This window comes from Eptatretus burgeri, chromosome 5 (genome assembly GCF_056783735.1).
Source record: "Eptatretus burgeri isolate ZD-2024b chromosome 5, Ebu_testis_v1, whole genome shotgun sequence".
Lineage (NCBI taxonomy): Eukaryota > Metazoa > Chordata > Myxini > Myxiniformes > Myxinidae > Eptatretus > Eptatretus burgeri.
Window position 1 is genome coordinate 101,787,964 of NC_140965.1, and position 13,774 is coordinate 101,801,737.

General features: G+C 43.0%; 1 protein-coding gene across 3 annotated transcripts in view; it reads right to left on the reverse strand.

Moving 5' to 3' along the window:
- The window catches only part of LOC147027074 (guanine nucleotide exchange factor VAV2-like), a 141,359-nt gene that overhangs the window by 24,894 nt on the left and 102,691 nt on the right, over positions 1–13,774 (reverse strand). For all 3 annotated transcript variants that reach the window (XM_085883232.1, XM_085883231.1, XM_085883230.1), the window contains 6 exons: positions 13,404–13,462; positions 13,162–13,233; positions 8,633–8,741; positions 8,193–8,291; positions 321–389; positions 123–223 (listed from right to left, as the gene is read on the reverse strand). In XM_085883232.1, the coding sequence (XP_085739358.1) occupies positions 123–223; positions 321–389; positions 8,193–8,291; positions 8,633–8,741; positions 13,162–13,233; positions 13,404–13,462 (509 nt within the window). The remainder of the gene's footprint in view (positions 1–122; positions 224–320; positions 390–8,192; positions 8,292–8,632; positions 8,742–13,161; positions 13,234–13,403; positions 13,463–13,774) is intronic.

Here is a 13,774-nt window from a genome sequence, read left to right on the forward strand (position 1 = left end):
CCCAACACATGCACAACTATTTTCATGAATCTTTTTGTTGTTGGTGGTGTGATCATTGCACGTTATTTTATGTTGCGGGGGTTATTCCGGGGTTGCAATTACCAAAAAACCCTCCCACATACCGTTGTTTGAAGTTAAGGAAAACCTGGTGCAGGTTATGGCCATTTTGCCGCACTGAAAATCCGATTTCATTAAAGAAATTAAGGTGCAACTGAAGGAGATCCTGCACAGAGGATAATCATTCATAAAGAGAACTCATCAATGATGCAGATTTGAAACTCACCCAAAATAGTCCATTCATACGATTCTCGGTCTCTCACCTCTATGTTGCTGAAAATTGACTGTACCTCCTTGCTCGATAGATGTCGCCGCATCGGTCGCAGAAAACACTGAAAAGGTATAAACGAAAATTAAAGGACGCACTCAAACTTCCAAACAACTGACATCGTTGTATTCATAAAGCACGATTATTAGTCTCGCCCCAAAGAGGTTGCGAGACCGTTGTAATGCCCTTGTCTGTCTGTCTGTCTGTCTATCTGTCTTGTGTGTGTGTGGGTCCACATCTAAATATTTTCGTTTTCATTCTTATTTCTTCTGCAACCGCTTGTCCAATCGATGTGAAACGTTAAACATTGGAGGGACTCCCCATGGAGAATATTTACTTGATAACCCTGATGTCATGGGTCACATGATCTGGCAGCCATATTGGAATGAAGGAAATAATTTGGACATCTTCTCCAAAACCGCTCAACAAAAAAAAAAAAAAAGGAAACTTGGAATATGTCATCAACTCCCCCATGGGGTACATAGTGTGATCACGATTACGTCATCGGTGAAGTGGTATTACAAGCATAATTGGTTGAATTGAAATCCTTATTCGAAAAATCTCAAACGTCATATATCTCATCTATGACCCGATGTGAGTGAAGAAATAAATTTATGATATCATAAGTCACATGGTCTGATGGCCATATTGTATTGAATGAAAAACATTTTTTTTTTAAATCTTCTTCTCCAGAACCGCTTAACAGATCGATGTGAAACTTCAAGTGATCGACGAGAATCCAGGATTGCACTCTAATACTTATCTTTATTGCATTTTACAAATGCTTGTTAAAATACCTTGTATTACATTTTCAAAAATGCTTTTAATAATCTCACATTGATCCAAGGATCATCATTAATAACATTTGCAGATAAATCTCCTGCAGACCAAAAACACAAGTTAACAGAAATTTAGTTTGATGTGAATTGCAAGGACATTAGTAGACAATGGATAAAAAATACATACATTAAACTTGAGAGTTCATAGATCACCTTACCCCCATGCTATCTTGAGAAACAAGGACATGGGTGGAGTCTACGAGCGGAAAATTTTATTGGTCGTGATGACGTAAAATGCCGTAATATTTTTCTGCAATCACTGCTAACCGGAAGGGTTTTGAAAGTGCAAAAAAAGGCAATTTGTGTTCTGCAATGTTCAAGTTTATAACTCTATTGAAATAAAATAAAGATTTTAAAGGTCAGAGAAAGACTGAACGTGGTAATTTCCTGGGGGTTCTGAGCATGTGCATCGAGCATTCCAGGGTGGATTACATCATTTGAAAAGTCGCGTATTTAAAGAAAATAAGAGTTTTAAAAGCTGTAAGGAAAACAAAGAAGCCATTGAATCAGAAGTTTACCACTATTGATACAGCATCTTTGATACCACCTGATTTAACGTGTTAAATTAGTTATCCATGCCTGTTGTTTGTGTCCTTTATGTTTTCCTTAAAAACAGTAAGTTTCTTGTTTGGAATGATTTTCAATTTTGTTTGACTACCATACAGACAGAGTAAAATGATTATCTCACTCCTCTCTGCACAAGTGTGATCGGGACGGATTCAGAGCCAAAGTACTGTTAACCTGAAGGTTCGTTTTCTGATTTGTGCTCAAAATATAATATACAATTGAAATTAAGTTGTTCCTCAAACATAAACTGGTGTTTTTGGACAGACAGACGACAGACAGACAAACAGACAAAGTGAACCAATTGCTTTACCCAGCTTTTCGCCTCGCGTGAGTGGGGTAACGAGTTCTCAACCTAATGAGTCACCATTTCAGAAAAAATGATAAAACAGGCCAACCTTACAGTTGCCATTGATGATATCCTGTATCTCACTTTATGCTAACCTGTTGACAAATCGAGAAATTCCTCCACATCATTCCAAAAATAATTCTGGCTCCAACAAATCTAGATACTGAAACAACTGTAGAGTCGACCCAAATACATGTTGCATTAACATGAAAGATCTAAATATATCATTATTGTCACTGTGTATGATTGTAAGTACTCTCATTGGTGGAACCTGCCAAGTCACAAGGCTGGCAAGATGGTGTCGACTTCATGGTACCTTTGAGCTGTCTCGCCTGGGTTTCGATCTCCATCAACCTATAAACTGTCACCCTGGTGTTTCACATACAGTGATATCCATCAACGTCTGCACCATCCATTGGAAGGACTCATCTGCCTGCACTGGTTGTTGGTGAACATTAAAGATCCCACATTTCCTTCATGAGGAGTAGGGGAGTAGGGGAGTCATCGCCGGTAGTCCGGCACCCTGGAAAAATAACAAATTCCTTCCACTTTCAGTCAAACATCAGGCCTGGCCAGCCAGTTCATGAAAAGGACAGAGAGAGAGACAGAGAGAGACAGAGACAGAGACAGAGACAGAGACAGAGACAGAGACAGAGACAGAGACAGAGACAGAGACAGAGACAGAGACAGAGACAGAGACAGAGACAGAGACAGAGACAGAGAGAGAGAGAGAGAGAGAGAGAGAGAGAGAGAGAGAGAGAGAGAGAGAGAGAGAGAGAGAGAGAGAGAGAGAGAGAGAGAGAGAGACACACACAGAGACAGTTAACAAAAATGTAAAACAGCTTGGCCATGACAGACACACAAGGGTTTATTTTATATAGAAGTAAGGTGCTGTATCTTGAAACATCAGGCCTTAGCTCAGAAATAGTGTTAAGGTGGGTTCATTGAAGACTCGGAAATAGTGTAAGAATGAACACTCAGAAATAGTGTTCGTTCTTACACGTAACTTTCTTCTTCCGAGGCTTTATATTTGATGGATTGATTGTTCAGAAGAATAAGAGTCAGTATGATGGTATCAGTACAATGTACTGTCCCCATGCATTTTGTTTCCTACATGCTGAGTATGCAGTACGTCGACTGTAAAAAATAAATTTGAAGATTTTTGTGGATGAAGCAGGAAGGATATTCACCGATCACAGTGGAGTTGCGAGGAGCGAGTGGTGACAGATCGGATCAGCTAACATGTAATATGTGCACATGCAAGCTGAATGTAGCGTGCTGCGGCACCGTTTGCTGGAGTTAAAAAAAAATTTTTAGAAGGAATTATTGGGGTTGAGCCTGGTGTTAGCTTAGTGGTTAGGGTGGCGGCTTGGGATCCCAGTGTCCTGAGTTCAAGTCCCGTTGGCTGCTGAATTAACACCAGGGGGTTGACTCAGCCTGTCATCCTTCCGAGGTCGGCGAAATGAGTGCCAGTGTACTGGTCCCGGTGTATGCCCCGGTTAGAATAGGTATACCATATCCCTGTGTGTCGTAAGAGGCGACCAGGGTTGGCGTCAGGAAGGGCATCCGGCCATAAAACATTGCCTCAAGAAAAAGCCAAACCCCTGCACAGCAGGGAAAAATGGCTGTAAAAACGGTCAAGGAATTATTGGGGTCAAGGGACAAGCAAGTCAAAAGTTCAAAACACCAAGTCTCAAGTCAATCCCAAGTTATTTTTTCCGCGTCACATTGAAGTTGTAAGTCAAAAAAATGAATCCAGTTAAACTCGAGTCTGAGTCTCCGACTCCAGTCCGGAAACTCCAGCGTTTCTAGTGTGTCTACTTCTTCTCGTGTCACTACACATTTCACAGCCACTGCAAAACACAAGCTGTGGTATCGGAATTGGAAACATTCAGATCATCTGGTCTGCAGGGCTCTGGTAAGAGAGGGCAATCTCAGAGATGCTCCATTGTTTGAGGAGCTTCTCCACAGTTACAATCGACAGGACCATTTCGATTATATCCCTACTTCTGCATAAGAGCTCTCCTGCATCCAACCCCAGTCCTGAGGCTACTGAGACATAGCCAGGTTGGCAATGTCTCACTGGTGCCCTTTGGTAGGGACTCCTCATGGTCAAGTGACAGCTTGTGAAGTCTTCATTGTCGGTGTGTTGACAAATAATCTCTCCTGCAGCTGTAGGGGTTACCATCTCTGGGATGAACAGGATGAAGGAAACTATTTATGGACTTCAACCTCTTGGGTGTTGGGTGGTCGCTGCGAGACTACCCTTATTCTCAGTTTTTCCATCTGTCTGTATGTTTGTATATTTGTATGTATATATGTTGGGTGGTCGCGCTAGACTACCCTTATTCTCAGTTTTTCCGTCTGTCTGTATGTTTGTTGGGTGGTTGCTAGAGTACCCTTATTTTCACTTTTTCCATCTGTCTGTATGTTTGTTTGTTTGTTTGTATGTCTGTATGTAATGGACAGCACTGAAGGCCAGAGGAGTCAACCGATTTTTATGAAACTTAGCAGGTAGATTCATACCAGGATCTAGTTATATGCTTTTGAGCACCGTTGCTATGGACACCACCGTTGCCTGCAACGGGACTTTGAAATTTTTGAAAAATCCTAAAAAATATATTTTTTCGAAAATCAAAAATCGGCTTCCAGGCTTTTATGCGGACTATAATCAACCTCTGTCAAAAATTTTCAGCCCGATTCGTCAAAAACTATATGACTAGTATGTAATTATGTAGTGACCACCCATGTAGCCTTCCGGCTTGTTGGGTGGTGGCTTGAGTACCCTTATTTTCACTTTTCCGTCTGTCTGTATGTATGTATGTTTGTTTGTATGTCTGTATGTAATGGACAGCTCTGGCGGCCAGAGGAATCAACCGATTTTGATGAAACTTGACAGGTAGGTTCACACCAGGATCTAGTTGTATGCTTTTGAGCACCGTTGCTATGGACACCACCGTTGCCTAGCAACGGGACTTTGAAATTTTTGAAAAATCCTAAAAAATAACTTTTTTCGAAAATAAAAAATCAGCTTCCAGGCTTTTATGCACACTATAATCACCCTCTTTGTCAAAAAATTTCAGCACGATCCGTCGAAAACTGTATGACTAATATGCAATTATGTAGCGACCACCCATGTCGCCTACCGGCTTGTATGTATGTTTGTTTGTAATGGACAGCTCTGGCGGCCAAAGGAATCAAGCAATTTTGATGAAACTTGACAGGTAGGTTCACACCAGGATCTAGTTGTATGCTTTTGGGCACCGTTGCTATGGACACCACTGTTGCCTAGCAACGGGACTTTGAAATTTTTGAAAAATCCTAAAAAATATATTTTTTCGAATATCAAAAATCGGCTTCCAGGGTTTTATGCGCACTATAATCAACCTCTTTGTCAAAAAATTTCAGCACGATCCGTCAAAAACTGTATGACTAGTATGCAATTATGTAGCGACCACCCATGTCGCCTACCGGCTTGTTTAGTTGTGTTTGAAGAGTGGGTGGTGAGAGTTACATTCCTGCTTGGTTCTTTAGTTCATTGACGATGGAGTCAGCCAGCTCTTAAAACCATAAAGATGTCCTTCAATCAGTCAGTCAGTCAGGCAGTGGGTTCATTAGCAATTTTTAGGTTTTTTTTCCAGACTCCTCCTGGGCAGCTCAACGGATAGTGTTGAAACAAGTCATGATGATTCATGACGTCAATGCGCAAAAACGAATGGAGCCCGTTTTTTCAACTTCCATCCAGTTGGTGAGATAATTTACTTTAAATGCAATTACGTGTATATCATGTACAATCTACACATTATGGAGCAAGCGTTTGTGTGCATGTACGTCCACTCGATATACCCATTGGCTGGGACAGCTGGCCTGACACCACCCACAATAATAACATGAAGAAACAGTCATATGTCCGCCATTTTGGTAAGCCAAAAGCATCTTCAGTGTAAAAGTGTAAAATTCACAATCGCCATGCCTTCCCATCAGGTTTTCCATTCAGTATAAAACAACCGAAGCAAAAAATGATGAAATATTGTAATCGGCTTTGTCTTTCTGTCTGCCTGTCTGTCGGTTTGTCTGTCCGTCACGCGATCGGCTCCTAAACAGTTGTGCAAAAATTCACCAAACTTGGTAGTTATGATCGACGCATGGCAAGAAGGTGTAAGAGCAGTGTCGTTTTTAACCCCATCCCCTGGGGCGGGGTCAAAAGGTCAAACACCAAAAAATGCAATTTGAGGCACATTTTAAAAAACATTTTTTAAATTAAACTTTTTACATGCATTCAACATTGGAGGACACATGAAAAAGTAATGATTGTTTAGATTTGACCCCCAGGAGGTAGGGACTTAGGGTCACAAGGGTCAAAAAAGAAAAAAAAATCCTCAAAAGTTGATATTGGGTTGTTTCTGGTGGAACATCTTTCAAATATACTTTCGGTGGGAAGTGTGGGAATTTGCGATGGCACGCCATCGACTTCACTCTAGTTCTATTTGTTTGTAGACTGCCCTGCTGATCGGAGGTGGATCAACACCACATAACAAATAGAGGTCTTCCACTCGAATTTGTTTAAGGCAACCAGAAATAGCCTGCAGGCTCTGTTGAGGGCTGGATCCATCTTCATGGCATTTGAGGAATGACCCCAAACAGGTTAAACCTATTCAGCTGCCAAATAGCACAGGGAAAGGGCAATACTTTGCATGGTCCCTGGGACTGTTCCAAATTTTGAGTTGGTCAGCTTCCTCGAGATTTTGTTTCCTGCTTTTATCTTCACCTTTGTCGTGATGACATGATCTTTGTAGTAGTCCAGAGTAACTCCAAGATATATTGACTTGGGGTTTTGGGTTAGTCTTCTCCCATCCCACCATACATTCAGCTTTCGGTTTGCATCCCTGTCGTTAAGATGAAGCACTGATTTGTACCTTCTCTGGATTAGCCCGTAAGTGGTTGATGGCTTAGTAATTGGTTAATCCAGATAGATAGAGTTAGTTCGTGAAGGACTGCTCCACCTTTCCAGAAGATTGATCCTGGGGTGCAATGCATAGATCATCGGCACACAGGAAACACATGGTACTTGGATGTATGGGTTGGTCATTTGTGTACACAATAAACAGTAAGGCAGTAAGAACACTGCCTTGAGGGAGTCCATTCTTCTGTCCATGCCTTCTGCTATGATTACCTCTGAGGTCCACAGAGAAACATCCACTGGCCAGCATGTTTTCAATCAGTTCTGTCAGTCTTTCATCTTTTGTTATCTGGAATAACTTCTGTGCTAGAATCCTGTGGTTGACTGTTTCTTATTCCACAGACAGGTCAACAACTTGGGCAGCATCAGTTATCAGCCCTTTCTCATAACCATCCTCAATGAATTGGGTGGGATTCAGGAGCTAGCTTGTGCAGGACCTTCGATGTCTAAAACCTGCTTGCTCAGGGATGAGATGCTGATCCACAAAGGTGGCTATATGATTTAGAATGAGTCTCTTGAAGAGTTTGTACAAGTGATAAAGCAGGGAGATGGGCCAGAAGCTCTTGGAGTTAGTGGGATCTTTTCTCGGCTCCAGTACTGTCAGACCCCGACATTTGTGGGGGATGTATTCCTGAAAAATGCAGTGAATGTCGAATCTGCGAATGCCGGGGCATTGATTGAATGGGGAAAAGGGGGATTGGTTCCCAGTGGTTCGTGATTCATAAGGGAAAATCAAAAATCTGGCGAAAACCGCGAATACGCGAAGCACAGGGCCACGAATGTAGAAGGAGGTCACATTTCATGAACCAAGAATAAGAGGGGTCTGCAAATGTAGAAGGAGGTCACATTTCATGAACCAAGAATACGAGGGGTCTGCAAATGTAGAAGGAGGTCACATTTCATGAACCAAGAATACGAGGGGTCTGCAAATGTAGAAGGAGGTCACATTTCATGAACCAAGAATACGAGGGGTCTGCAAATGTAGGAGGAGGCCAGATTTCATGAACCAAGAATACGAGGGGTCCGCGAATGTCGAATCCGCGAATATTAGGGTCCGACAGTATAGCCAGTATTGTTGCTCGTCTCCATGGGGTTGTAAGAACATTCTGGTGTGTTTAAATGCTCAATACTTTCTAGTGTCTCTCGTGTGTTTACCGTATCAATGCTTTCTAATGTTTCGACATAACGTTGCTCGGTTTCAATGAGCTCGTTCAAGCAGCAACTTCTCTTGTCTTCTTGCTTCATGTGTCCAAGCTGCAGGAAGTAAGCGAAAGTAAAAATCCCTCATCATCATAATAATTTACCATAATCGGTCAATGTCATAAAACACTGAACTAATGATCACCATCTTGTTTGTTTTGTTGGCACTTGGGTGCATGTTGATCTGATGCTGTTGAAAGTTACATTAATTATGGGATGAGACGTAGCTTTAGTTTGTTTGAAAATGTCTTGGAAAAAGAGTTCAAAAATGAAATCTAACCCAAATCAGGGGGCACAGATGACAGGAATGAAGGGTATTGAAAAAGAAAAGGAGGTGGGTGAACCCGAACCCTAAAACCCTAATAAAACCCGAACCTTAACCTAATTTGCCTTACAGTGGGTTTCGGCTTTCCAATGGTTTTCCTCATAACATCCTCATATATCTCATCACAATCATCTGCCGGCATTGAGTAAATGTCATCTTCTTCATCCAGTTCATATTGGCTGTGTGCAGAGAAGACAAAAAACAGTCAGAAATGTTTTAGCTTCTATTAAGGAGTACAATATCCATCAATTATATTTTATATCTCACATCGTTAAGCTTTTTCAATGTTATGCTTATACGCTGAATGATATAGTGATAACCTTTATATTACACCGTGAGTAGATTCAATAATCCGTGTGTGTGTGTGTGTGTGTGTGTGTGTGTGTGTGTGTGTGTGTGTGTGTGTGTGTGTGTGTGTGTGTGTGTTATATATCATGTACGGGTGGGGGGGGGGTGAAGGGGGAGAGGGTCCATGTATATATATATATATATATATATACTACTCAGCGGACGCATCCGAGATAGAGTCATCGCATCAGCGGACGCATCACAATTCCGCGCCACGAGTCGTTGTCCATCATCAGTGTCTGCAAGTCCGCTATGTCATGCTGGATATCCCTTGCTATGCAGTCGATGTAGTTCGGTGGCCTTCTTCCTCTGGTTGGGCAAGGTAATCTCAAGCAGATCATGTCAGATATAATTTGGTCTTTGGCGAGGAAACAGTGACCAGCAAAACGTGTTCTGCGACGAGCTACGATGGTAGAAATGGGTGGTATGTCTCCGTAGATCTCTGCGTTCTGTGTTCCCGCCAGCTGATGTTCTGAACTCTCATAAGAAGCCGAGTATATGTGCCATCGAGCCGGTTCTGCAGGGCCTTCTTCATGGTCCGTGTCTCTGATCCATATAAGAGTATGTTCTCTATGCAAGCTCTAAAGGATGTGAGTTTGGTAGATCTTGAAATGTCAGACTGCCAGATGTGCTGCAGCCTGTGAAATGCACTCCAGGCTTGACCTTTGCGTGATATGAAGTCCTTCTTGGAGTCAGCCACATAAGACCCGAAGTACTTAAAGTCTTTGTCTTCATTTAGTTGTGAGCCATCCTTGGAAAAGATTGGTAGATGATCAGCATCCTCATTTACTGTCATGTATTCTGTTTGCTTGGGATTTAGAAACAGACCGACCTTAGCTGAAGCATCCTCAACAGAAATTAGAAGGTCTGTGAGATGCTTATCTCTGTCACCATTTGATCTTTTTGGCTTGATGTCAATTTCTTTCTCTTTCATGGTTTCTACTGACTGCCTGAGAATGTAATCCACAACTATAACAAAAAGATAAGGAGCAAGGGTGTCCCCTTGGAGGATGCCTGGAGTTGTGAGAAACTCCTTGGTTGGGCCATCCATACTTTGAACATAGCTAGAGAGGATGTTGTACATTATGGCAATTGCTTGCACTGTTTCTTCCAGGATGCCATAGATCAAAATAATTTGAAGCATGACCTTCCTGTTGATGCTGCCAAAAGCCTTGGAGATATCCACAAATACTAAGCTTGCTTTCTGCTTCGAGATCTTTAGTTCTTGTATGATCCTCCTTAAGGCAAGAATCTGAGGTGTTGTAGATCTGCCTTTCCGGAAACCATTCTGATTGCATCGGAGAATAGGATCGAGATGAGGGGTAATCATATTAAGCGGCATAAAATTGTAGATTTTTGAAGCTCGAGGTGACAATGTTATACCTCTGTAATTAGACGGAAGAGAGAGGTTGCCTTTTTTAGGCAGAGGGATGATGGCAAATTTGGAGAAGGTCGCTGGTTTGTTGCCTCAAAAGGTTTCGTTGCAAAAGTCGAGCAGCTCTTGACGAAAAAATGAGCTCTTCCAGACAACAGCTGGAATGTTGTCTGGGCCAGGAGTCTTGGATCGTTTGAGCTTTCTCAGGCATTTCTGGAGTTCCTCCGTAGAGAACGGACCGGTCTTGATGGGAAGAATGTCAACAACTTTGTGATTGAAGAATGGATCGTCAGTACTGGTGTTCTGCTCAGGTTTGCCTAGAAGATTGCTAAAATGTTTAAACCAGCAGTCTAGACATTCCTCTATGGTGTTACCTTTGATACGGATAGCTGGAGAAGCCTTCTTATTGGTGATCTCTCTCAGGACCTGCCAAGCTGCTGCATGCTTATTTTGTTGGTGTAAACTGTCAAGCTCGTTAGTCTTGGATGTCACATGGGCATCTAGGACCTTGGTGTAAACTTGATCAAAAGTAGCTTTAGCGGATTCTAAGGTTCTGCAAGTATTTCTGGTGGGTCAAGCATTGTGCTTCCTTGAAGCTTTCTTCAATATTTCTCTGGCCGTGTTGACTCTGTTGCTGGTGGCTATTGCAACAACACTCTTTCTTTTCTTGGGGAGCATTTCAAGAGTAATCTCCTTGTTGGCAGTGATCAAGGTGTCATACACTACTGAGGTGTTGCTGTTATCCTCCAGTTCATCACGCAGGATGCAGAATCTGTTATGAACTGCTACTGTGAATTGCTCACAGAGGTTGTAATATCTCACAACACTTTTCCAGTCTATGCTCTTCATAGGATCTTTAGCTGGCGACTTGCTTTCGCGGCAGCTGATCTGGCATCTACATGAGATGATTCGATAATGGTTGTGATATATATATATATATATATATATATATATATATATATATATATATATATATATATATATATATATGTAGTCCCCCCCCCCCAACCTCTACCTCCATACCTTTAATATCACTCACAAACTCTGTTTTTAACATGCGATGAAATCTTTTTAATACTGTTATGGATTTGGAAGCCTTGTGCACACAGACAGTCAGCAGTCCCCACAGTTCAGTTATTTCGATAAGTATGTGTTTATAGTTAGGGTCCCGTCCCTTATGTCTAATGGGAATTTCATATGTGTGCTGCGAGTTATTTTCTTAGCTCAAGAATTTATATCCACAAAAATAACAACAAAAACACGATGGACCATTTCCCGCACGATGGCGTGCCGAACACACACGTGGGCGGAGTTCCCTCGGTCACCGAAGTTCTGACTCCACACTTTGGCCAATCGGAAGGGTGCGAGCGCGTTTGCCGCCTTTCAGCCAATGTGCGCAGAATGAGCTCCAAGAGAAGCAGAGTCTCTTCGGGGGGGGGGGGGATCGAGACACCCCAACACACCCCCCGACCAATCACGGAGAGACGGCCGATTTCCCCCGGCGAATGAGGGGTGCGGTGACGTGAGACATGTCCCCCCCCCCCCCGACCCCGGTCGAAGAAGAAATAGATGGGACGGCACGGTCATCTCGTGGCTGGTCTCGTCTTGTCGCTGGCTCTGGTCTCGTCGCAGTGATCCCTCGCCTCGTCATTATTCGAGCTGGCTGGCGTCCGTGGGTGAATCTTTGGTCCCTCGGTGCCTGGTATATTGGTGCAGGTTCAAGTCCCGCCACCGGACAAGATCGACGTTACCACGTGTGCAGGTGCAAGACCAGGCTCTTCCCTCAGCTCGTCTTCCCTCCCAAGCTGTAGGGCACAATAAAGGGCAACCGGCCCCATTTCGTGTGTGTGTGTGTGTGTGTGTGTGTGTGTGTGTGTGTGTGTGTGTGTGTGTGTGTGTGTGTGTGTGTGTGTGTGTGTGTGTGTGTGTGTGTGTGTGTGTGTGTGTGTGTGTGTGTGGTGCCAGTCCGATAAGTAGACATTGCTTAAGTATCTCTCCCTTGTACATTGACTGCATATTCGGTTTTAACTCTGCTCTTCGTGTGCTCCCCTCCCCGATTATTGTTCATAAATAAATCCTGTTGTTAAATGTACCAGCTCGTTGCTGTCGTTTCTTTCATTGGTTTAGCACGATGCGTATTGGGAATTAGGGAGGCCTTGTTGCTGTAATTGTTCATTTGGACCAATGGATCTTGGTAATCCCCGCTCGGTTTACACCCGCATCGGGCTCAGTAAATGGCCCGTTCCGCCGGAGGTCCGTCGAGGGTGTGGTTTTCCCCGGTAGTTAGACGACGTGGGTACTTAGGTATATTGAAATTAGGCAATTAATCCTACCCCACGCCGTCAAAATATTGGCGTCCACGGTCCGCTAAGGGACCCGTGACCTTTGGAGTTATCCAAGGGTTACGACCTTCAATTCCGGGTACTCGGTGAAGACGACACTACTGCTCCACCTTGCAGTCGCTCCTCACCACCGACCCCCGGCCCACAACAATACAACACCTAACATCTGTGTTACGTGTTTCTCAATCAAATCTCCTTCAATATTTTCTCTTAAACTCATCCTAATGTCCCCTCCCAGCTGTGTGACAACCTCAATCCTCACATTTCCTAAAAACTCTAGCCAGGGGTGTGTTCAGTTACCAAACAGCTAGCTAGCACTTGCCAATCCAGCCATTCCTTATCAACGGTTTCAAATGGAGTGCTTGCTTAAGCCACTTGGTGAGCACTCCACAAGAAACTTGGTAACTGAACACACCCCAGGTGTAGCATTCTTTGAGTACAGATGTACTATAGAATATTTATGGAACAGATATCATACAAACTACACCAGGCATAAAATCGATATATTGTCTAGGTACAGGTATGGCACATTACTCTGCAAGTTCCTCCAAGCTGTCATAAATTCCCTCATCTTCACCGATGGTGTAATCTTCGTTTGGGAAGCCACTGTAGAAGACAATGAAAATAAATTCAAAACATAAAAATTACAATGTTCACACAGCACCCAGGTAAACAAAACACCTCGATATACCTCAAAATAATCAAAAATTCCTTCATTGCTTTTCACTCTTCCAAGACGAAACATGTTCATACAAAAAATATTTATTCATTCCTACCGGATGCCGTGGCTGCAGACAGGCTCAGAGTGGGAAAGCTTAGACAAAGCGCTGATAACCTGCAGTGCACAAAAAAATAAAACCATTTAGTCTCGATGAACGCCGCAAGATCACTAAAGGTTTATCCGAAAACAACAACAAACAGGAATGGCACTCAGTGGAGTGCATACCCCTCAGTCAGGCTGAACAGTACATGGTGGGTATTCCACTGATAGGCCAGATCTGGTTCAGGCCCTGAACCAAAATCTAATCAGCTTGTTCTTTTCACAGAACCAACTCATATGCCTGGTGTTGGCTAAATGGTTTGGATGGTGGGCTTGGGATCCAAGGATCCTGAGTTCAAATCCCACTTGGCTGTTGAATTAATACCA